Source organism: Phaseolus vulgaris, chromosome 8 (genome assembly GCF_051622355.1).
Source record: "Phaseolus vulgaris cultivar YP4 chromosome 8, ASM5162235v1, whole genome shotgun sequence".
Lineage (NCBI taxonomy): Eukaryota > Viridiplantae > Streptophyta > Magnoliopsida > Fabales > Fabaceae > Phaseolus > Phaseolus vulgaris.
Window position 1 is genome coordinate 27,894,230 of NC_143505.1, and position 26,273 is coordinate 27,920,502.

Genomic DNA, 26,273 nt, shown 5'->3' on the forward strand with positions numbered 1-26,273 from the left:
ACTATGCAATCCAAAGCATCTCTCATAGCAGGTTATGATCATACATTAACTAGTTTTCTGGATAATCACAAAAGCAGAAAAACCAGCCAAAGACAAAGCAAAAACAACTTCATACAAACCAGTAATGCAACAAAAATTAAAAACAAAATAATAGTAGAGTTATAACAGTTTGTAAGACAACATAAACACCATATTCTCCCCCTATTTGTCTTCACAAATAGACTCTAGGAAGAGATTAAACAGAATAGTTCAAAATAAAAGCAATACATATATATAAAGAACAACAAAGCCTTGACTTTCAAGCTTAACAATCGTTTGTTTCGAAAAATCAATCGGTTGTTTTTCTTCAATCTTCCTTTCCATACTGCAGCTCGAAAATCTGATTCTGAATAGCTTCAATCTATTCATCAAGAGTTTGAAACCGTGTATCCATTCTTTGAAATCTATTATCAAAGTTCTGAAAGTTTGAAACACAAAGATCATGAAGATTCCTTTTATTTTCCGCAAAGCCATCTAGCTTATTCACCATGTAGCTCTCAAAAGGAAGACATTGAAGGAATCATATCTCCTTGATGTCCAACACTTGTCCCAACACCAAAATTAGTTGCAGGTTATTCTGCATCTGGAGTATCCATATCAGCACCTTCAACATCTTCTTGATCTTCTTCACCATGTTCAGCATGAAGGCCACTTGAGGAACCACCTTGTTCATCATCCTTACTCACCCATTTTCCACTGATCTTGGTAAAACCCATCTTGCTTAGTGATCCATTGTTCACTTCAAAGGTTGAATTCACCAGTTCAGTTGTTTCACCCTCAAGATTCACTTCAAAATAATGTAGGAATTTAGAAATCAAGATAGCATAAGGGTAATGATAATCACTTAACCTCATAGATTTTTGCATATGCTCCTTGATGATATGAATCCAATTAATCTTGACTTTGTTCATTATGCAATATATGTAGACAAGATCTTTCTCAGTTAGAACAGAATGGTTGCTTCCTCTTGGTGTTAGAATCCAAGTGACAAAGAGAGCCAACAATCTTTCATTTAATTTTAACCCTCCAACTGAGCATGTCCTTACTTGAGCATGAGGATTCTTCAGACAACTTTTGTAATATTGAATTTTGTTGAAGTCTTCCACAACACCAATGTTCCCTTTGTTTATTCTCAACCCAGCATACTTTAGGCCAGTCACAGCAACCCACACTTCATGTGTGATCTCCATATCCACACCCTTGACATGAGAAACAAGATTGTTACCTTCAAATTTGAAGTTGGTGTAGAAAACCCGAATAAGATTCGGATAGATGTTTCCTTTCATCTCCAAGAACCTCTTCAACAACTGTTCTTTGAGAAGCCTTCTCACATCATCCAGCTTTTGACTCTTCAACCAGCTAAAAGAGTCAACTTTTGGGTTGTTTATCACTTTTCTACTTGTTTCAAAGCGATATTTCTCAATCAATTCATTGTCTCCTGAAAACCAGCCCTCAAGATGTTGTCCTGATCTCACAACCCTTGTTTTAAACCTTTTTGATGTTGGAGGAGTGGAATCCATGAAATCAGAATGAGAAAAAGCACACACACAGAAAAGAACATGAGATGCAGCAAGAGATGCGTCAATGGGTTGTTTTTGTGAAGGAAAACAGTTGCAAAGGGTTTTATAGCAAAACAGAATCCCTCTTTGATCCTTTGGTTGAAGTGGGTTTCTGTCTTCAAGGTAGAAATCTCGTCCAACTTTTGCATAGAAAAACGTCAGCCCAGAGCAGAAAATCACAGGGCGCACATGTGACTTTGACTAGACATAAAAGCACTTGAATTTCCAAGATATGGAATATATTCCTTTATGACAAGAAGTAACCTCCTTCAGAACCAAATCAGACTTTCATGACTGCTTTATTGACTCAAAAACTCTTTAAGATTGAAATCTATAAAAGATAGAATTCATAAAGAAATTAAATCTATTTATGCAGTGCTGTCAGAGAAGAAACAATCGGTTGTTTTTCTGCAGCAACAACAGTGTATGAATTTTAAGCAAAAATAGAGAAGTGTTTAAAGTGCAATTGTTCATATGCTGATGAAGAAATTTGTATGAATTTATAATAGAAAAGTAGAGACAGGGAAGGTCTTATCCTTTTGTCATGAAGTTCCTTCAATGAGTCATTGTTTTGTGATCAAGAATGCTTCTTTTGGCTTTCAAGACATCTTGAGCTGGTACACACCCTTAGTTCAGTTCCAGACACACTTCTTTTCTTCCAAAAGCTTGATCAGATAACTCAAGACTTCACGCTTCTCTTAGTATTCCTGCAACATAATGAATTCAAGCAACAAGATTTGGTCCCCTTACAAATGTGGGTCCTTTTGATTCAGCTTTATCATTGGAAACCTCACAACCTTCGAGACTCCATTTCAAAATACCTTTAGGAATAAAATATTTCTTGATTTTACAGAATCTAACTGAGCGACCTGTCTTCATGCAGTAAAAGCATGTAACAACCGGTTGTTTCGATCTTTCAATCGGTTGTTTTTCTGGCACTTTTGAAAAAGGCTTTGAAATCCCATTTTTCTTATTTTGAGGATAAAACCCCAAACCAGATTTTCCAAAAACACATTTTTGGGATGCCAAGACAGTTTCAAAGTTGGATTTACCCTTTGAAAGTTTATCCACAGTTCTTACAAGATAGTGGACCTTACTCTCAAGAGTTTTACAATTTTTACAAATCTTGGAGTCACTCAAGTGAGAAGAATTTTTGCAATGCATTTCAAGTTTTTCAAAATCAATTTTTGACTTTTCCAATTCTTCTTCAAGAGTCTTGACTCTGTTTTCAAGCCAGTTATTCAACCCTTTCAATCGGTTGTTTGAGAGAGTCAATCGGTTAGCTTCTTCATGAGTTTCTTTAAAAGCTTGAAGTAATTGGCAATAATTTTTAGCACTTAAGGAAGCACAAGAACTTACACTGCTTGAGATGCTTGAATCATCATCTCCTTCTGCCATTAAACATAGATTGGCTTTTTCATCTTCACTTGATGAGGAGTTTGATGAAGAGACTTCATTTTCATCCCAAACAATATATGCTCTTTTTGATTTTCCTTTCTTTTCCTTATTGCTTGACTTCTTTTCCTTGCCATCTTTATTTGGGCAATTAGCTTTTATATCCCTTGTTCTCCACAACCAAAGCAAGTATAGTTGTTAGAATTGAAATCACTAGTTTTCTTGTTTCCATACATTTCTTTGTTGGATTCTTTGTTGCGGTTTCTCTTCAAGAATTTGCTGAACTTTTTGGACAGCAATCTAAGATTTTCTTCCTCACTTTCATCACTTGAGTCTTGCTTATTCTTGTGCTTGCCAGCTTCCAAGGCAATATTCCTCACATGCTTGTCTTCACTTTCTTGAACATTGAGTCTATTCCTCCAACTCATGTTCTCTAAGCTTTCCAAACAAGGAGGTTGTAGTCAAGGATATCAAGTCCTTTGATTCAGAGATTGTCGTGACTTTGGGTTGCCAAGATCTATCAAGACACTTGAGAATCTTGATGTTTAACTCCTATTTGTCAAAAGTTTTTCCAAGACTCATTAGATGGTTGATGATGTGAGTGAATCTCTTTTGAACTTCAGCAATCGATTCTCCCTTGAGCATTCTAAACATCTCATACTCTTGTATTAAAGTATGTTTCCTTGCTCTCTTCACATCATTTGTTCCTTCATGGATGACTTCTAGAGTATCCCACATTTCCTTAGCCGATGCACATTGTGAGATCCTGAAAAATTCATCCGAATTCAAAGTAGAGGTTATGATATTCTTGGCAATGCAATCAAACTTGGCCTTTTTATTTTCAGCATCAGTCCATTGGGACCATGGTTTTTCAAAAGAAGATCCATCCTTTTCAAATTTATGAATAAAAGGGTCATTTTCAATTGCATCCCAAATTCCTTTATCAAGAGATTAAACAAAGATTTTCATTCTAACTTTCCAAAACTGATAATTCAATCCACAAAACAAAGGTGGCCTGTTAATTGAGGCACCCTCCCCAAAAGGTAGTTTTTCAGCCATAGAAAACCACTAGGTAATCCACTAAGTAATCAAACCAAATTACAACACAAAAACCACCAAAGTAGTGACCTAGAACCCTTTAAGAAACACACTCCCTTTGGCAAAACACACCAAGAGTATTGATCTTGACCACCCCAAGAGAACACAACACTTATTGGCAACACAACACCAGAAATACAGTAGGTTGAGAAGGGATTACACTTGTTCACAGTACAAACTGAAATGAATACAATTGCAATCCTATTCCACTCTCTTTGAAAAACCCAAAGTTTGATGTGAATGTTCAAATCTTAGAATCAACTTCTTCACAACTGAAAAACTCAAAATTTATTTCTCTTTCTTTGTTTGAAAACATAAACAAACCATTTCCATTTTCCAAAGATTGTTCAAAGTAATTAATGAAGGAGCGTATTCAGTTGAAAATCATTTAAAGCACATTTAACAACCAAAACAGAATTCTGTTAGGATTTTCAAAGAAACAATCTGTTGAAACCACAAAACAACCGAGTGTTTGGTTTGACAATTAAGTCAACCAAACTAAAACAGTTTTCAACCTTTTCAAAACTCCTAAGAGTAAAACAACCGGTTGATTCGACAAAACAACAGGTTGTTTTTCACTTAGTTGGAAAAAACACTTTATTTTCTAAAAGGTTAAATCATATCAGTTTTAGATTCAACAAAGGAGTGGATCACATTCTATTATACCCAGATCCCTCCCAAAACGCAGCAGCAACACCAACCTTGCATCAAACATCTTAGATTTGGATTCTTCAAAGCACTTGATCACTCTTGATCAACATAAAGAAACTCTACTGAATTTGAGTTCCAACACTCTCTCAATATCTCATTTTTACTCTTTTTAGGGTTCATCAACCCTAACCTAGGGTTCTTAGAAGAAGCTAGCCTTGTCCAACATCGTTCTTCATCCTTCTCCTTTCAATATTCTTTCGCGACCATTCTTCACTCATTCCATTCGGTTTAAACTTCCATTACACTCCATCACTGCGGGGTTGGAGACCCGACTCTCACCTATCATGAACCTTTGAGTTTCTCTCATGATTCACAACCATTTTTGCGACTAGAGGAACAAGACTAAAATTATAAGAAATAAGATGAGAGACTCACTTAACAAATGAAATCATCGGTTAGTATCGTTCTTCCTTTCCTTCCACCTAATTGATGAAGTGCCTTTAAACAACAATCTGAACACATTTAATTTTATGTTAGGTGTATTGTGTTTGGTAATAGATTGTTTCAATAGTATATTTTTTATTATTTCATATGTTAGATGTATTGTGGATATGTTGAATATTATACAGGTGTAAGAAAGGCATTCATTTAAACGCATGAACTGACATTTTGATACATGTAGGATTACCTACGGATTTACCCATGGAATAAAGTTGATGGATACCGTGTGTAGATTTTAGCAGTTGGTGGGTATTACTTACGGACTATTATTTGTGGATATTACCTACAGATTGTTGTTTGAGGATATTACCTACGGGTTGTTATTACCCACAAACTCATAATCAATAGGTAAGTTACCTACGTCTACACTACCTACAAATTTTTTTCGTAAATAATCAATAAATAATGTTGATCTACCTATAAATTTATTTCGTAAATAATCAATAGATAATGCTGATCTACCTACAAATTTATTTCATAAATAAATCCGTTTTTTAATGTAAGGTCATCATGGTGATGATTCTCCACATAAGAAAGTAATATATTGTAATACTACAATTACTTTAAATTGAGTACATTTTTTTTTTTATAAAAACTTTCATGTTAGGTATCATTATGCAATTTAACATCTCAGCTTTAAATTGAATACACTTATTTTCAGTTTTTTTTTCTTTTTTAATTTCCATGAGAACAAAAAACTATACCTTAATTAAAAAATCCATTAAATATTTTTATTCATTAACTTATTTCATATTGAAATATATTTTATTACTTTTAACTTACACAATTAAAACTAAATCAAATCAACCTAAAATTTGTATTATGACATATAAACTTATTACCATTTAAAAAAAACTTGAATTTTTTTTTTCAACATTTTAAAATGGTTTAATAACGTTTATAGTACAATATTATGATGACTTTTCAATTTGATCTCACTATATTTGAAGATGTAAAAATGAGTCAATGTTGTAGTCCCTTAAGTAAAATTGATGACCTTCCATCAAATTGATTGGAAGAGAGTACAATAATAATATGTGGGATGAGTAACAAATATGCACGTTCTCTTTGAAAGTTAAATTAACATGGACTTATTTTAAAAATATAGATTACATGAATTACATTCAAACTAATGAAATGAAATTAAAAGAATTATCATAATAGATAAAGGAAAAGTTATTAAACATTTTTAAAAAATAGAAGTCATAGCCCCACATGGTAAGACTTTTTTAAATTAAAAGAAAATTATAATAATTAGAAATTCTTTAAAAAAAATTGTACCAGTTAGAGTTGTTAAAATCTTCAGAAAAAAATCATGCAATATGACGTCTTTTTCATTAACTATTTTTTAAAAAACGGTAAAATTATTCATGAAAGTACGCTATTTTTACTTTAATGATGCGTCGTTAAACAAGACTTATATCCATCCTTCTATTTTTTAAAAAGAAATGCTCCTGAATTTTTAAAAATTCTTATACTCAAGAATTTATTCACTATCCGTTCATGGTTCTTACAATGATAACATTAATTTGAGGGAAACTAATGAGTTGAATACTGTGTTGAAGATGCTCAAAGACAGCCTTGTGAAGTTGAGTATCCCCAAATAAAAGTGTAAGCAGCAATTTTAGTTAAACTGAAAGCAACAGATACTTAAAAGACAGACACATGATTTGTAAATTCTAAGCACAGACAAATCCAGATGGAACCTTCTTCCCACAAGCATTGATGAGCAAAGTAAGAGCGACAGGAACTTTGAGCTTCACAGATCCCATCACATTGGCTTTAATAGCAGTGCACAAACACAGTGCCGCTTCAAGATCAGCGAGACCTTTCACCACGGTGCAGCACTTTTCGCTTGGTTTACTCCCAATTACTTCTTTTACCAATCCTAACCAACTTCCACAAACACCAAACTTTAGCGTATTGATGGGGCATTTCTGCGGTGCAGTGGAAGGTGGAATAGTGGATTTTGGAGGACAAGGGAGATTATCCGTTGCAATACAACTGATGAAAAATAAATTGAGCAGGATAAAACTGCAACCCAACTTTGAGTCCTTTGAATTCATTTTCTTCAAACGAAATTCCCATCATGGAAAGAGAAGATGTTCAAGTTAAAATGACAAGATATGGCAGTTTCTAACTAGCTGGATTCCGCAAAAGGATAGGTTGTGTTGAATTTGTGGCCTAGACTGAACCATGAATGGATAGTGATCTAGCTCATTTTTGTCACTTGTAGTTGGTTTTGGCATCAAATAATATGTTGAAACTGTGGACTATTTTACTCTAAGAGTAAGTCTAGACATATAGGATAACTCTTACATTATAAATTTATTAAATAAATTACAATAAAGAAGATGATACAAGATAAAATTATAAATAAGTATTTGGATTAATATAATTAATAATTTAAGAATGATAATGTTTTAAAAATATATAGTGATTAAAATATTTAGAATATGTGAAACTTATAGAGGCAAACTTATTCACACATTGATTACACTTCCTAAAAATATGTGAAACTCTAAACTCAATCCTTTTATAGAAAGACAAAACATTTATTCTATCTACTACTTATACTTCAAGAAACAAGATGTAACTGCATAGAAGAGAAAGCAAGGCATACCACGGTAGAGTCCCTTTCCATCCATAATCGATAATATCCAACTTATTGAGCTTGTTCAATAACAATGATAGCTTCCATGAATTCAACAAAAATATACGATTGAACACCGAAGAAGGAAGAAAACCCATCAACAAACTTTTCCATATTGCCTTTAAAATTTCAGCACAAGCAACAAGACCCGAAGAACCCTTGACAACATTGTATTGACTTTAATTCAATAACCTTAGAGCAAAACTCCAAACAACCTGGAGATGTTTAAGATTTTCGTTAGCCTCTTGTTAATTACAAAAAAAATTAAAAATAGAAAAATCAAATATTTCATTGTTCATAGATTACTTAGAGGAGTTTCCAGAAATTCTAACATAGTTCTTTATTGTTTCAATAGCCATATGAGTGTTATAACTTCTTGCTAAAACTTGAGGTGATTTCTCATCCTCCAAGTCATCCAGACTGAGAAAGTAATAGTCGCAAGTCTAATAAGCTTAATTAATGGAATTTCCAAGGATTTAATATATATTAAATTCTCAGGAGACGTAATAATCATGAGGAGTCTCTTTCTTATCCTTTTTTTTTATGTCCTGTTTCTTAGCAAGTTTGATCTTGGCTTCAGTAAGGAATTCCAATGGTGGTAGGGGATTTAATATAATATAATAAATTCTCAGGAGAAGAAAAAGCCACTGCTGGAATCTCTTGTTGAAGCCAAGATCAAACCTACCAAGAAACAGAACATCCAAAAAAAAAAGATAAGATAGAGACTCTTCATGATTATTACATAGCAAACATATAGAACAAATATTCACACCTCTCTACTGCACCTCTTTATTACTGGGAAATCTATTTTGTAAACTTTTCTAAAGAACTAGGGTCTTGATCGATGGAATAGAAGAAGACCAAATATTAGTTCCCAATCATATGAAACCCCAATATGAGAGAAAAAAACATCAAACAACTTTGTGATTATGAATACCTGAATCCTCTGGCATCCAATTAGGGACGTTCCTTCCACACAAAAAAATACCACATTATTTAAATTCTGAATTTCCGGAAAGATAGATAAGGGATAAGAGACTTACTAAGAAGAACTAGACCAAGCCAAGGCAACATTTGCACAAAGTTTTACTTGTTCATTAAAAGGAACCACCACAATAAGAGAAAAACATATAGAAGAACACGAGAGATCATTCTAGAAATTAATATCGAAACCAAATTCGACTATCCAAGTAATATTTTTAAGGATGACACCATATAAGTTTCTTATATGTGACAAAAAATGAAAAAATAGAATTTTTGGATACTTAGATATAAGGAATCTGGCTTTCAAAACATAGAATCAAGGCTTGTGACAATAAGCAAAATTCCATGCTAGCTACAAAAGATAAGCATGATTTTAAAATTATGACTTACAACCTGCCTTCCAACTTGAGTAAACAATGAGCATCAATAAATTCTTGATCATCTTATAAGAAACCAAACATATAACATGCTTTATTGAAGATTTAATATATTACTCTATTCATTGCCCTAATATCTTAAAAAATATAATATTGTGTCAATAATTTTGTATCATCTTATAACAAACATAATGCATAACATGTTTCATCAAATATTCCATATATTACCTCAAGAAAAATAATTTTTAACGGAAATTAATTTTAGCATAATCGACGGTTTTAACTTTCACTAAGTACGTTATCCGCGGTTTGTTTTTCCTCTGAAAGATTCAACGTCGCTAAAAGATTATCGGCGATTTTTACTAACTCCTGTAATGACAATTATTTCCCGACGATTTCCAAACCCCCATTATTCCCGATGATTTCCAAACCCCTGTTATTTCCCAGCGATTTCCAAACTCCCATTATTTTCAATGATATTTGAACCCCATTACTTTAAGTAATTTCTGAACTTCCTTAACTTCCAACGATCTCTAAAAATATAATCTTCCTTAAAATATATCTAAACAAAAATTAAATATTTTTTTCGAAAATAAACTATGCCTAAAGTGCACAATTTTTAAAATAATTTATTCATTTTTATTCTAAAAAGTAACATTTATTATTTATATCTTAATCTCATACTTTTTAGTGTTTATGATATGACACATTAATTTACAACTGATCTAATAAGAAATTAATACTATCATACTTATAAGTTGCCTACAAATTTAACTAATGCGCAAATATCTTTCATTTACAGTATTCCAGTAATCTAAAAAACTAAAGCAACTTAAAAAAAAAGCGTTCACTTGTACATGTTGATTTACACATCATCATTAAATCAAGATTATATTCACCTTCCACATTATTAAATCAAGCTTCCAACTAAAATGATTGCATGAGAATGTTTCTTTACATCAACAACTTTGAAGTAGTTCTTTGTAAACATACCAGTCTTCTGTCTTATTCTACATGTTTATTCTTGGATAGAATAGAGTAATGTGATCCAAGAATTCTAGAATTTTGAAGCTTGGATTTATAGATGTCATACCCAGAAGTGGCTGGAGTTACAGTACACAATCTAACAGAGAATGAATATGACGCAGGAGGAATCAAATAATGATTGTGGACACATGGCGACAACCTATCATCTCCACCTAATCCCATATGCTTGTGATCCAATGAACCTCAATGCTATCTTCAATAAGCTCTTCATTGTGTGTGCCACGGGCAAGTTCTGAGGTGTATAGTAGCTTGCACTCATTTGAATGGGTGGAGAGCTACCAAACCTAGAAGCATATATTCCAAAACCATTTTTGTTTCTGAATGTTGCCCACCTAACATCTACCCTGCCAGAAGATTCCCCAGGAAAAATATAAGGAACATGCAACTCACCAACATTATGTTCATAGACTACAACTTGGGCTGCAGCTTTTCGATTCGCATAACACTCAAATGGTCCTCTTCCATACCAAGTTACTAGATCCAATGATTTTTCCACATTTAACTCAATTCCCACGCGTTGTAAAGGAGGGAGATCATGATTTGGCTTCACGTGCCATTCTATAATAACTGTTAAAATATCTTTCTATTATTGTATTTGTATTATAATATTTTTCTGTTACTGCAACTATTATTTTTTTTTTTTCGGTTTTTGGGCCCTTTGTGGCTCTTTGGGCTCTTACGATGTGCCTATATTGTTTTACCTTCTGCATAACACAATGCACTGTACATTTTTCATTAATCAATTAATGAAATCCTTTTTCTCTCATTTTTTTTCTCTCTCAAAGCTTCTCCTCACTCTTTCTCTAAACTTCTTCTGTATTCACGATTCTTGTTTTTGGCTCTCTCTTTTACTGCTCTTTTACTGCAATTGGCCATTTTTGTGACATCCCCAGAAGCATAAATTGTATGTGTCACTTCTGTATAGAACTGCTTTTGAAATATCTTCCTCTCTATGATTGCTATAAATCACCGTCAAAATACATTGATAATTCACTACTTAAAACAAAAGAAAAATAGCAAAAGTTTAACTAAGTAGACAGACAAATTAATGTAAAAAGCATGAATAAGCATAATAACGCTTTCTCTCAATTTTATCCCTCAATAGTAAGAATGAATATAAGATTCTCCTTCCCTTTTAGTGTTACAAGTAGCTTGAGTATTTACACTAAGTGCTTCCTCCTCCAGGCTTTAACCATTTTATGTAAGTGCTCAAATCAAAGTTTGTTACAGCAGTAATCCCTCTGTACTCAATGGCTGCTAAGTCATAAGCTCATGCCGCTTCCTCTAGGGTGCCTTTGTTCGTCAACAAAATATGCTATTCAGAGGCTAATGAATGAAAGAAGCCTAACTGTATCTTTGCTTTGTGTGTGTTTGTGCTTGTGGAGATTTAACTTACCGTATGTGCCAAGATAGAGATATTTGTTTCCAAAAACCCTTCCTATTCTTGATTCCCGTATACCATTGTGGTGGTGCCACTAGTGCAGAAATGTAAAATAAATGCGGCTATTTTACATTTACAAATGCGGCTATAGAACCGCATTTGATCAGCACGCATTCGTAAATCAGAGAGATACAAATGCAGCCATAGAACCGCATTTGTAAATTAGATTTACAAATGCGGTTATTTAAAATAACCGCATTTTTATCTTCTTCTGAATGCGGGTTTAGGGTTTAGAGGTTTAAGATTTACGAATGCGGCTCTGGTAACAACCGCATTCGTAAATCACATTTACAAATGCGGCTTTGGTAATAGCCGCATTTGTAAATCTTATTTTTTTTATTTACAAATGCGGCTTTGGTAAATAACCGCATTTGTAAATAGTGTTTTTTTTTTAAAGTGCAGTCTGTATTGTCCCTAAACCATATAAATTAACCTGCATAATGATCAAACCCAGCTAGACAAATACAGAAATATAGATATAAATTTGAGAGCATCAAAATGTACATTTACAAGTAATCAAATTACATATAATAAAACCATTATTGATTACCTATGCTAGAGTTATAAAAATTTATGAAATATGTGGACCAAGATTCTCTAACATATGAAATGCCTTACGAATTCATTGGTGTTTCTTCTGTGAATAACTGCATTGCAAAATATAGTTGACATAAATTAGTTTTTAGATATATATATATGTTCAAGAATTACAAAAATGATTTAACATATAGTACCTCTTTCCAACCAGTTTTAACACCTAGTCTTATAATGATAATCATCCATTGCATAATGTAATAGCCACACTCATAGCTTCCTGGTTGTTTATTACACTATAATTCAATAAAAAGTAATATGTTAGTATATTGATAAACAATGATAATAGAGAAAGAAAAAAATTACAAACCTTTATTCTTATCCAGTTCAAATTATTTGAACTGGATCGACCTTTTAGGATGTTATATCCACACCATGAACTGGTTAATACAAAAAACCTCGTTAGTAGATGGTTAATTAGTAACATATACAAAGTTAAGTTTATAATGTACTTACGTATCAATGATATCCTTAAATTTTGTGGGAATCTTCTTGTGTAGGGAACAGAACCACACAGTAGTCTTATCAACCATTGATAAGACAAGTAACTGCCAATGATGCCTATATCATCCATGAAAAGAGTTAGTAAATATTTAAAACATGAAATAATAATAATTAATGACATATAATTAAACTTACTCATTAATATAAGGGCATAAATAAATTTGTTTTCCCTCTTTTTCCAGGGTGTTAGTGATGTATGCTTGAGTATCAGATGAGTTTGGTCCAACGGGATTAGTATATGCAGGATCTAAGAATCCATACATATTTTCCTTCCCCTCAGTGATACAGACTCTATGCAAAAACCTACATGTTTTTAGTTAAAGCATAATCAATAATAATTTAACATAAAGTAAATTGAATAATAGGTAAAGATACTTACATCATAAAAAATTGAATTATACTTATATTGAGCTCCTGATTCCCATATATAAATTCTGATAAATCTGTGGTGTACATCAACAGTGGCAGTTCAGTGTTTATTTTAAAAAATGTATCATCCCACGGAACTGGAAAAGGTTAATAGCCAATCTGACTAGCAATGAGACGTAAGGAAGCTATAGGATCGTCAACTAGAATCTCACGCTTCTTTTCCGGACTAGGTGGCCGAAAAGGTTTCTACAAGATAAACAACATTTGTATTAAATTATATGTAATATATAAATATAAATAAAAAATAATATAATGAAATGAAATTATTACATGAGGTTTGGGCATAGATCGAATGAGCTCTCTGGGCCAGGCAACGAATGTCTGAAATGCATCGGCCACAATGGTTACCTCATCTGAAGGTAGTGGAACACGAGCATCAGGAAATCGTACTTTTTCAACTGTTACCTTCGCCACATCAGGGGAGAGAGGAACGTTATGTAAGGTGGTGGCGTTTTGATAGACTTTTCCAAGGGCCACCACCCGAGGAAGTTTGCCGCCCACTACCAGTAGCTCACAATCCTCCGTCTGCCCATTGATATCATCCCCTAATGTTGGAGGAGCCGCACAACTCCCCTTTGTGCTCTTGGGAGTGGGACTAACAAGGGGTTCAATCGGCTCAGCGCAAACTTGTTGCGATAGAAACTCTTGTCGCATTCGATCATTCTCCTTTTTCATCTCTAGCCACATCAAATCAGTCTCCTTTCTCATCTTTTCCATTAACTCTTCACGTATCTTAGTCTTCATTTGAGTTTCGTTCTCTTTGGAGGAGGAGGATGACTGTCGTTCTGAAACTCCAAAATATAGTTTAATTCCAACCCCTTGTCTAGCTGCACGAACACGACCAGAGTGCTCAGGTCATCCAATTGCTTCAACCAGGATATCGTGATGACCTTCAGCAACAAATTTACCGTCGGATTCCAAGGAATCCTGCAAGAGTACACAAAAATCATATTATATTAATGCTTGAAAATAAATGAAAATAACAAAAATAACTTACAATTTTTTTGATGATAACCCCGGATTGCTCAGAACTTGGTGCACCCGACTTTTTAATTCGGGCCCTCTTCCATTTTAGATGGCGAAAAGGTGGTGATGGAGGAGAAGTGACCCCTGTTTCCACATTCTCAAACAACGTCCCCTGTTTAGATTTCTCCTTTTCCATCATCAGTGCTTGCTCAAGTTTTCGATACCCCGAACGAGACATATGCGGGGTAAGATTCTTCAAAGCTATCTCTTGAGCTTTCTTTCGACGATCCTGTCATAATTGAAATAAACAAACTGAAGTAAATAAGATAAACTTATTAATGTTATATAAACAAAAAAAGTTAAGTTACTTCACTTACCATCCAAGCCTCATTTTGACGGCTATCTTTAAAAAGACGCCATGTCTCTTCATCAATATGTTTGTACTTTAAACATGGATTTTCGTCTTTAAGGTCGCCAAAAATGTATCTCGAAGTCAGTCTTGACTTAAAGGTACGAAATTTGAGTCCGATATTGGATATAATCTTTCATCGAAGCGGTTACACATCAGGAATTTCAAAGTTTGCCTGCAAAATAACATCAGCAAATTAAAATTAATCAATGAATATTAAAAAGCATTATATCAAAATGTAAAGCTTACCAGAACATCCTCCCAGATCATGTTCTGGTCGACCTCTGACACCTCATCCCATGAATTAATCAGAATGGAGAGCCTCTCACGAGAAACAACTCCAAGATAGCTCATAAACTCATTTGCCTTAGGACCAAAAGCCATTCCAGTGTTGACGTCAATGTCAACACGTGTCTTCTCACCAGCAGCACGTCTCAATGCTAGACGCTTCAATCTAGTAGGTCCTCTGCTGCCTCGTCCGGATCGAGGTTTGAGTGGGGTCTGATCGTCATCCATGTCTCTGTTAAAAAAATTAGGTAACAAACATTAGTTAATCTACATCGAATTAAAATCTTATAAAAATAATACATAAAAATCTAAATCTAAAATGCTTATTTACAGGTTGCATGAGGGTTGAAAGTTCATATGTAAATCCCTTCACTGTGGTCTTTACGGGTTGCATGTACATCATCAACTACATCGTCATCTTTATTAATTATCTTTGGTGTGAATGAACAGGGGTCACCATTTTCAATATCATCTATGGTCTCCCCTTGTTTTTTGTCGTGTAAAACGACATACCAATGTTCTACTTTCACGTAGAAAACTTGAGATGCTTGTTGAACCATTATAAATGGCTCATCTCGTTACCCTATCTTTCGAAAGTCCACTAGTGTGAATCCTGAATCATCAATTTTAACCCCACTTTTATTGTCAACCCATTTACACTTGAAAACTGGAACGGAAAACTTAGTGTAGTCAATCTCCCATATCTCTTCTATAAACCCATAGTATGCCATTGATCCAAGTACTGAATTTGTATCTTTCGAAGTCGAAAACTGCATTGACTCGGCTTCAAGAGTAACACCAGAATTTTGAACTGTACTCTTTTCATCCATGGACTTCGTGTAAAATATACAATTATTCACTTCGTACGCTGTACATGAGATGACACCAAACTTCAATCCAGCAGCCAACCAGGTCAAGGTCTCTGATGCCGTTGAATCCTTGAACACCTCGTCTTTAAACCAAGGCATGAAAGTTCTATTATGTTCCATCAAGACCCATTTCTCTACTTGTCTTGGGTTATTTGCCTTCACAATGGCTTTATGAGCTTCTATGTAAGGTACAACTTCATCTATGTTATTCAATATGTACAAATGTGCTTGCAAGACTTCTGATCGAGATTTGCTTACAATATTCACACCACGTAAACATTTACTTGTAGAACGCCTGTGGTGCCATGAATTAGCTAGAACACCTATTGGATTTGCTTTTGTCATGTACTCTGAACAAAATTCAATACTTTCTTCAGCTATGTACCTTTCAATCATTGAAGTCTCTGGACGATAATGATTTTTCACATAACCTTTCAAAATTTTCATATACTGCTCAACAGGATACATCCATCTTAAGTACACTGGTTCACACAATCTAACCTCTCTTACCAGATGTACCACTAGATGAACCATGATGTCAAAAACAGACGGAGGAAAAAACATCTCCAATTCACACAAGATAACAACAATTTCATTTTGAAGTTCATCTAGTTTTGAGGGATCAATGACTTTACAACAGATGGAAGAGAAGAATGAGCACAAACGGGTTATGGTATGTCTAACATTTTTTGGTAAGATCCCACGGATAGCTACCGGCAACAACTGTTGCATCAAGATGTGACAATCATGAGACTTCAACCCAATTAACTTCAAATCTTGCATTGACACTAGGCTCTTCACATTTGAGGAATGTCCTTGTGGCACTTTCACACCTTTTAGACATTGACAAAAACTAATTTTTTCATCTTTTGACATTGTGTAACAGGCTGGGGGCAAATATGTACGCTTACCCATTTCTATGGGTGCCAACTCGCCGCGTATGTTCATCTCAATCAAATCTAAACGAGCGTTTAGACCATCCTTCGTCTTCCCGTTAATGTTAAGAAGTGTACCAATTAAGCTATCACACACATTCTTCTCAACATGCATTACATCTATACAATTTCTGACTTCTAACCTCGACCAGTACGGAAGATCAAAGAAAATTGATTTCTTCTTCCAAATATTTGTCACAGATGACTTTTTTTTTTACTTACCGAAGGTGTGGTCTATGTTATTTACCTTTTTGTAAACCTCAACACCGATTAATGGAGTTGGTGGACCACTACCCTCTTGGTGTCCATTAAAGGCTTTTTTCAACCTCCGGTAAGGATGATGACTTCTAAGAAACCTCTGATGCCGAAGATATACTGTTTTCCTTTCATGTTTCAATTGTTGAGAAGTAGTGTCTTCTTCGCATATTGGACACACTTTGTGACCCTTAACACTATAACCTGATAAGTTACCATATGCCGAAAAGTCATTGATGGTGCAAAATAACATGGCATGAAGCTTGAAAGTTTCATTAGCAAATCCGTCAAATACTTCAACACCTTGGTCCCACATTAACTTCAAATCTTCAATTAGGGGACTTAGATAAACATCAATATCATTCCCTGGCTGTTTTGGACCGGATATCATCATAGACAACATCATGTATTTTAGCTTCATGCACAATCCAGGAGGTAAGTTGTAAATAACTAGTAATACAGGCCATGAACTGTGATTTGTACTCATATTACCAAACGGATTCATTCCTTCTGTAGCTAAACCAAGTCGGATATTTCTTGATTCTTTACCAAACTCTGGAAAGTCATCATCAAATTTCTTCCACTGAATAGAATCAGTTGGATGTCGGTACATGCCATCGCATTTCCTCTCATCTGTATGCCATCTAAGATTCTTAGCATCGTCTGGGATAGCAAACAAACGCTTCATCCATGGAATGATGGGAGGATACCACATAACCTTCATTGGGGGTCCATGCTTTTCCATCTCATCAATAGAATCATCATCTTTTTGTTTCAACTTATAACGTGATAACCCACACCTCGGACAACTTTTCAACAATTCAAAATCTTTCCGGTATAATATACAATCATTAGGACATGCATGTATCTTTTTGTACTCCATACCCATTGGACAAAGAATCTTTTTGGCCTCGTAATTACGATTAGGTAGAGTATTTCCCTCTGGAAGCATATCCTTCAATAGCTGGAGCAATTTCGTGAAGCTTTTATCAGTCCATCCGTTTATTGCCTTCAAAGTCATCAATCTTAACACCGCAGACAACCGTGTGAAGTTAGTTGATCCAGGATACAAAGGAGTCTCTGCATCTCTTGACATACTTCCATATCCATGCGCTTTTGCAAAACACTCAGCCCCCACATCACGAATCATGTCCTCCAATCGATCATCATCTCCATCATCGTGTACTACTTCATCCATGGTAGAACCCACATATTCTTCAGTTACGGAAACACGTGGTAAATTTAATAATTCACCATGCCATGTCCAAGTTGTATAAGATCGAAGAAACCCATCACATAGCAGGTGTTCCCTCATGATATTCACATCCAGTATCCTTCCATTCAAACAGTTAACGCACGAACACCTGATCTTTGCTCCATCATGACCACTAATAATCGCGTTACGCTGCGCAAATTGTATAAATTCTTCTACTCCCCTTTCGTACTCATCACTTATACGAACAACATTAATCCAACCTCAATCCATTATATATTCTGGAATAGTTAGGATTTTCTAATAATTAGTATTCTATCTCACACATTTGTCGAGGGTCGAACACCCCCGGACTCAATCCAAACACGATAATTCTATTCTAAAAGTAACAACTAACATAACATAAAACTTTTATTAAAACGTAATTAACAACTAAATATATAATATAAATTTAAGAAAATACAAATTATATAATACAAATTTATATATAATAATATATAAATTATAATACACAAATATATAAATTCAAAATATTAAATAAAAATTCAAAAAATTTTAAATAGAACACCAACCTTTCCGTGAACCAAGGTTGCTGGTGATCGGAGTGGCAGAGGCATGCGACAACGGCGCGGCGGAAGCGGTGGCGGTGGCGGAGCAGCGACAGACCAGCGAAGACCAAATATGAAGGAGCAATTCCAATGGAACAGTAACCTAAAATGCCAATGCGCCAACGAAAACTAGTAAGGAACGAAAATGCCAATGAAGAGATTCGCGAAACATACAATGGCGAAAAGGAACGAAAATGCAGAGAAGACGCGAGCGCAAGAACAGTGAAAACGAAGGCCAGAGCGGAGAAGAAAGTGAAAGTGTGAAACTGGAGTGGCGCGCTTCAAATTTTTAAGGTAAAAAGCATTTACAAATGCGGTTCTAGAGTAAAACCGCATTTGTAAATCATTGGCATTGATTTACAAATGCAGTTTTACTCTAGAACCGCATTTGTAAATCAAATTAATTTCAAAATTGCCACCTCGTTTTTTACAAATGCGTTTAAGCGCAAACCCGCACTTAATAAGGAGTATTCTTTTAATCTTTTTGCACTAGTGTGCCTGCAAAACATTCACCACTGATCATTAGTGATTCATCTTCACAAGCAACAATTCAAAACTCAATTTGTGCGTATTGATCAGAAATATCCACCTTGCAACACCCCTATACTTTGACACACCTCTTGAAAAGCCACTGCTCTTTCTGTAAAATCACTTTTAAAATAATCAAAGTCAAGAAGTCGTTTTTTCATGACCAAGTAACCATGGAAATGTACCCAAAACTTATATATACAATATTAAGTCTATATAACTTTATATGCTGCAACTTAAATCTATAAATAATACAAATAGAAGGCACTCCCAGGGTAAGTTCTAAAAAAAATTCAAAACGAAAAAATTTGAAATTTTAATTAAAAATAGCAAGCTGAAACTCATTTTGGGAGTGACTGTATGACTTACACGTGTGCAAAATCTTATTTCTTTAAATACTCCCTTTCTTTATATACACTTTCAGCGTTTCTCTCTCCTATTACTCAACTTTCCCGGTTTCTCTTTCTTTTCCGTTGCCTTTTGGTTTCTTCTTCTCTAGGTTTCCTGTATGGTTCTTCATTTTTGCCTTCTCCTTCTCGAGGTGATTATTGTTTCCGTTATGTAGATTTTATTCATCTCATTTACAATTTCTTTGTTCCACAGCATAAAAATGAATTTTTTTTTGGTTTTTCTCATCAAAGTTTCGTTTTTTTCATGTTTCTACTGTTTCTTTGCTTCTTTGTTGTTCACATGGTTGATTCTGTGTTTTTTTGTTACTTTTGACAGCATAAAAATGATATTCATCTACATTTTAGTTTCTGCAGCAACCAGTAGTGGAAGTGAAATGGATTTTCGTTCATATCCATCATATGTTCAACCACCAAGGTGATCTTTTCCTTCTTCTGTTCGTCTCTTCTCATGTTTTTTTTTCATTTTTCACTTTTTTACTGATTTAATCTTTTCTGGAGTTTTTCTGATGGCATTCTCATGGAGCTCTTCTTGGATGTTTGTGAATATGGTGCGGAAGCTATGAAGAAAGTGGGCAAGGTCCTCCTAGGAGTTGTGGTGACCTTGAAGGTGCATGAAGTGTATGGAAAAAGGGAGGTTCGGCCAGCCCTCTTGGTAAAATGGTGAAGAGAAGATTAAGTCCTAGAAACTAGGCAAAGGCAATGTATGGCACTAAATTGGCAGCATAACATTACTCTCATTAATCTTGCAAATACAAGTGATAGGCTTCTCCTTTTATAGGCTAAGGAGGCCGTAAATGTTAAGCTAAGAGAAAATGAAATGTAAGCCAAATGAAATGGAAATGTGAGGCACATGGGCACATGGAGCACATGGGTGCACATGGGTGCACATGGCTTCTCAAAACCGTCCCTTGATTAGTGAAGGTTTCTAGAAACCTTTAGCTAATCAAGGTTAACTCATCCTTAATTCTAATGTGCAGAAAAATAAACATTTGTCCACATGGCTATGCTATTTACACCCCAATTAAAGCTAAACTACACTTGATGGGCCTTCACAGAATACGTGCTAGAATGACACTCTCCCATTCATAGCTTGATCCAAGTCTTCTTTGTCATAGACGCTCCTAGCTTGTCCTAGACGTTCCTAGCTTGGCCTTCTTGTCCTAGACGCTCCTAGCTTGTCTTAGATGCTCCTAGCTTGGTCTTAGACGCTCCTAGCTTGTCTTAGACGCTCTTGACTTGGCTCTTGCCTTTCATGGAAGGTTGTGCTTGGCCCTCTTCCATCATCCCCTCCCTCTTGAAAGGATTTTTCCTCAAATCCAATGCTTTTGCTTCTTAGGGGGATGGTTGTGGCTGGATGGTGTCCATCATCTCCTCCTTCTTGAGAAGATCTATCCTCAAATTTGCAGACTTGATCTCGGATAGTAGCCTCTTGCTTCGTAAAGGTGTGTCCTCCTGGATCAAATGTCAATCTATGGGAATCTTGAAACAACGCAAAGGAGTTAGAGTGAGCATTTGGAGAAAATTTAATTGTGTGAAGTTGCCATTTTTGTTTTTCTTTTGTTTTTGGCAACTTCTCACAATATCTCCCTTGTGATGGTTGTATGTGTCCTCTAATCCTCTTATGTTTTCTAAAATTTCCAAAAGTAGTTACTTTTCCCTTAGGCATAATTCCTTTAGGAGGTGGTAACAACTTTGTACCGCCCTGGTAGTCGGAAGTGATGACGTGGCATCAAGCTATTGTATAGGCGTGTTGATGGGACACCTGGCTGGCACGAGGGAAGGAAGTCGGGGGGCTCGTGTAGTCGCCAGTTATTAAGTTGGCGTGCTCCGATCTCCAGCACACCTGAACCGGCGGCCACCGGGTTGAAGATGAAGTCGCCAGATGCGAACCCAGGCGACCAAGTGATTAGAGATCGCCGAAACAAGGACATCGCCGAAGATGAAGGCAGATGGTCATTTCCCAGTTGGCCAGAGGATGAGCTCGGGAGATAGCACACTTGAACATACACGGTGAAGCAGGTAGGGCAGATCATGAAGGCGGCCGGCGAGACCACAGGGAAGGTGTGTACGAAGGCACCCGAACTCGCCACCCAGAAGAGATCACGCTCCAAGGCAACTATGCACTGAGTATACCATGGATAAGTAACTTAGCCAAAGAAGAGTCAGAAGTAGCGCCCAAGTCAAGGATGCTCCAGATGATGGCACGTGTGCAGCTGGATGCGAGCCACGTGTCCAAATGTGTAACTGCCAGGAGAGAGAAAGTGTCCAGGTATATAAGAGTTTCCAACGAACTTCTGAGGTATGCACGCGTTTAGATTACTTCTTTACAATTGCGAGAACGAGAGTACGCTGAGAGAGAACTTGTCATGGTTCCTCAGAGTTCTTGAGTTTGACTCTTAAGTAATTGATGGTCCAGTCGCTGACTTGGACGTCGGAGCGTGATCGGCCGCAGCGGCGTCGTTTCGTCTTTTGCAGGTTCTTGAGGTGGATCGCGGTGAAGGACGGAGGCTAACACGGCGCAGAAGTCAATCCAGGTTTGACGAGGCAAGGCTCCAGCGTTTCGGTCAACAGGCAGGATCATCAGGCGCCCACCGTGGGCCGTGTAAAACCTGTTCCCATCCACAACGTGAGTTCTAGGAGGTTTCTGCGGTTTCTGTTTGGTTGTGTGATGGTGCAACCATTTTCCACCGTTCGTTTGGGTTTTTGTTCGGTGAGGTGAGGTTTTTTGCTGCTTATGCGAGTTTCGATCGGTGAGATCTGAGTTCTTTGGCTCGTTTGGATTTTCGTGGAAGAAGCGTTGGTTTTTGGTGGAGTTGCGGGTTTCTGTGGAGGTTTGCTGTGTTCTTGAGGTTTTTTCGAAGTTTCGCGAAGTTCTGACCGATTGATCGCTGAATCGATCATCGCTGAAGAAGGTGTTGTTAATCGCTCTATGAGATTTGTCAAGTTTTCATGAGAAAAATGAGAAGCAACCGTTCAAGTCCAGTTGCGCCCGTTGCTGCTGAAGGCGCCATGACTATGGCGCAGATGTTGGAAATCATGCGTTCGCTGCAGGCGAATGTGGAAGCCTCGCGTATAGAGCAGGCAAGAATGCACGAGGACCTGGTCGCCTCTCAGGCCAGGAATGATGAGCTTAGCAGAGTGACTGAAGAATTGCGCCAAGCTCTTCAGGAGCAGCGAGGGCGCCCAGTCGCTGAAGAGGTCGCGCCGTCGACGCCGCCTCGCGTTTTTCCCATGCCTTTCGCTCAGGCGATTACAGACACGCCTATCCCCACCAGTGTGGTACCTGTGAAGGCTGTTTTTACCGGTGTGGAGGATCCCGAGGCACATCTCACCACGTTCCATATGCAGATGATGTTGTCAGGAGGGTCAGATGCTGTGTATTGTAAGACGTTCGTGAGCACACTCCAGGGGACGGTGCTGGAATGGTTTGTGAGCCTGCCAACCAACTTCCAACAGTTTTCGAAGATCTTCGTCGAGCAGTACATCGTGAACAAGGCACCGCCCAGGGTGTCTTATGATTTGTTCGACATAAGGCAGTATCAGGGAGAGTCCCTCAGGGACTACCTGAATCGTTTTGGGGCGCAGATGGTCCGCTCGCCAGCCAAAGACGAAGAAATGCTGGTCTACGCATTCAAGAAGGGCGTGCTGCCGGGACCATTCTGCGAGGCATTGATCAGGGCTCACCCCGCCACATTTGCTGAGGTCAGGCGACTTGCGGTGGCTCACATCGCCGATGAAAGTGAAGTCGCCGAGAAGAGGGGAAGCGTGGCCCCCGCTAGGCCACGCGCCCAGACCAGGATCCAGCCACAGAGGGTGCTGGAGACAGCGGCAGCCAGGAGGGATCAGAGGACTCGCCATCCTTACGATCCAAGGAAGAACAAGGGCAGGGGCCCAGGGCGCCCTCAACCAGCACGACGGGAGTACAATCGCCCACCAAAGCACAAGTTTGTCATGGGATTGGCGGACCTGATCGCCATTCCCAATATATCAGCTAGGCTGAAGGCGCCCGAGAAGGTGGGCGACAAGGTGCTGGGACCAAAGCCAGACGCCTGGTGCGAGTTCCACCAGGGCTTTGGCCACACCGTGGATTCATGCTTGGCTTTAGGATACCAGCTCGACGATCTGGTCAAGAGCGGGTTCCTAAACGACTACTTGTTGGATAGAAGGACGGGGGGCGCGTCGAGCTCCCAACCAGCAGGTGGTGAGGCTCAGCAGCACGAGATGCCTACCCACGGAGAAATCCACACCATCGCAGGAGGTTTCTCGGGTGGTGGATGCACCGCGTCACAGAGGAAGAAGTATGCGAGGTCTGTGATGATGGTGGATATGTTTGAGGACCACTCGCCGGATGTGGACATTACGTTCACAAAGCAAGATCTTCGGGACGTTGTGCCTCATGACAACGACCCCATAGTCATCTCGCTGATTACGGCGGGAAGGAAGGTCCACAGGGTTCTGGTGGACCAAGGAAGCTCGGCAGACGTGATGTTCTAGCCGACCTTCACACAGTTGGAGCTACCCGTTGACCAGCTGAGGCCCTATGGAGGGTGTTTGTATGGCTTCGCTGGTGATCAGGTGGAGGTCAGGGGGTATATTGAGTTGAGGACTACGTTTACGGATGAGGCGGGCTCGAGAACAGAGAAAATCAAGTACCTTGTCGTGAACGCTCCTTCAGCATACAACATTCTGTTGGGAAGACCCACGCTCAACAGAATAGGCGCTATACCCTCGACCCGGCACATGAAGGTAAAGCTGCCATCTATGGAGGGGGTGGTGATCACCATCAAATCCGACCAGAAAGAAGCAAAGAAGTGCTATGAGAATAGCCTGAAGAAGAAGAGGTCCGTGAGTTACGTGACAACCACCCCGCCTCCCGGTGTGAAGCCCAGGCCGACGGTAATGGAGGAGACCGCCGGAGGTGACGTAGTGATGGTGGATGCTGAGCTGGGAGAGGGAAACGTCGGTCTAGAGGAAGAAGAGGCGAGGAATCGCCCTGAGGAAGCGAGGGAGCTGGGAATCGCCAGGGCGGTGATCGCCAGAGAAACCAGACCAAAACCCGTCGAGCAGTGGCTCGAAAGAGAGATCGGGGGAAAGATCTTCAAGCTGGGAAGATCCCTGGAAGTTGAGCTCCAGGACCAGATCGCCAAGGTGATAGAGCGGCATCTGGATGCGTTTGCATGGTCCGCCTCGGACATGCCCGGGATCGATCCCGACTTCTTGTGCCATCATTTGGCGATGGACAACCAGGTGAGACCAGTGCGACAGAGGAGAAGGAAGTTCAATGAGGAGAGGAGGCAGGCGATCAGAGACGAAACCCAGAAGCTCCTCGCTGCAGGCCATATCAGGGAAGTCCAGTACCCTGAGTGGCTAGCCAATGTTGTGTTGGTGAAGAAGAGCAATGGGAAATGGCGCATGTGTGTCGATTTCACTGATCTGAACAAGGCCTGCCCGAAGGATTCATATCCTTTGCCAAGCATAGATGCCCTGGTCGACAGTGTTGCAGGGTGTAAGCTGTTGAGTTTCCTGGATGCCTTCTCGGGGTATAACCAGATCAAGATGCATCCCATGGATGAAGAGAAGACCGCCTTCATGACCGAGAGATCGTGCTACTACTACAAGGTGATGCCATTTGGGCTGAAGAATGCGGGGGCCACGTACCAGAGGTTGATGGATCGGGTACTTGCGTCAATGTTGGGAGAAATGTGCAAGCCTACGTAGATGACATGGTCGTGACCTCGCCAGAGAAGAGCAAGCACGTTGCAAACTTGGAGGAATTGTTCACCACGATCCCCAAGTTCAGGTTAAAGCTGAATCCCGAGAAGTGCATCTTTGGCGTGGAGGCAGGAAAGTTCCTGGGATTTCTCTTAACTGAAAGAGGAATAGAAGCCAACCCTGATAAGTGCGCTGCCATCTTGGCGATGAGGAGCCCGGCTACCGTGAAGGAAGTGCAGCAGCTTACAGGTCGGATGGCCGCTCTGTCTCGTTTCGTGTCAGCCAGCGGAGAGAAGGGCCATTCGTATTTCCAGTGCTTAAGGCGGAACAACAAGTTTACTTGGACGAAGGAGTGTGAAGAGGCCTTCGTCAAGCTTAAAGAGTACCTGGCGAGCCCGCCGGTTTTGTGCAAACCGCTGGCGGGAACCCCTCTCAGGCTGTATTTTGCTGTGACTGAGAGGGCGGTGAGTGCGTTGCTCGCCCAGGACCAAGATCAGGCTCAAAAGCCTATTTATTTTGTCAGTAAGGTGCTGCAGGGCCCGGAAGTAAGATATCAGGCCTTGGAGAAAGCTGCACTGGCAGTAGTTTTTTCGGCGAGAAGGTTACGCCATTACTTCCACAGCTTCACGATACTGGTGATGACCGACTTGCCCATCCAGAAGGTCCTAAAGAAGCCCGACATCGCTGGGAGGATGGTGAAGTGGGCGGTGGAGCTGTCGGAGTTCGATATTAAGTATGAGCCCCAAGGTCCGATTAAGGGGCAGATCTTCGCGGATTTCGTGGTCGAGCTCTCGTCTGAATCGATACG

The 26,273-nt window shown here is 38.4% G+C and overlaps 1 protein-coding gene across 1 annotated transcript; it reads right to left on the bottom strand.

Moving 5' to 3' along the window:
- Positions 1 to 6,702: 6,702 nt before the first annotated feature.
- Positions 6,703 to 7,403, bottom strand: LOC137826434 (putative lipid-binding protein At4g00165). The gene has a single exon (XM_068632391.2). The coding sequence runs from the start codon at positions 7,307 to 7,309 to the stop codon at positions 6,923 to 6,925; it is 387 nt and encodes a 128-aa protein (XP_068488492.1). The 5' UTR covers positions 7,310 to 7,403; the 3' UTR covers positions 6,703 to 6,922.
- Between the last annotated feature and the right edge of the window lie 18,870 nt (positions 7,404 to 26,273).

Coding starts and splice junctions, on each gene's coding strand:
- LOC137826434 (XM_068632391.2), bottom strand. CDS start 7,309: ATGAATTCAAAGGACTCAAAGTTGGGTTGCAGTTTTATCCTGCTCAAT.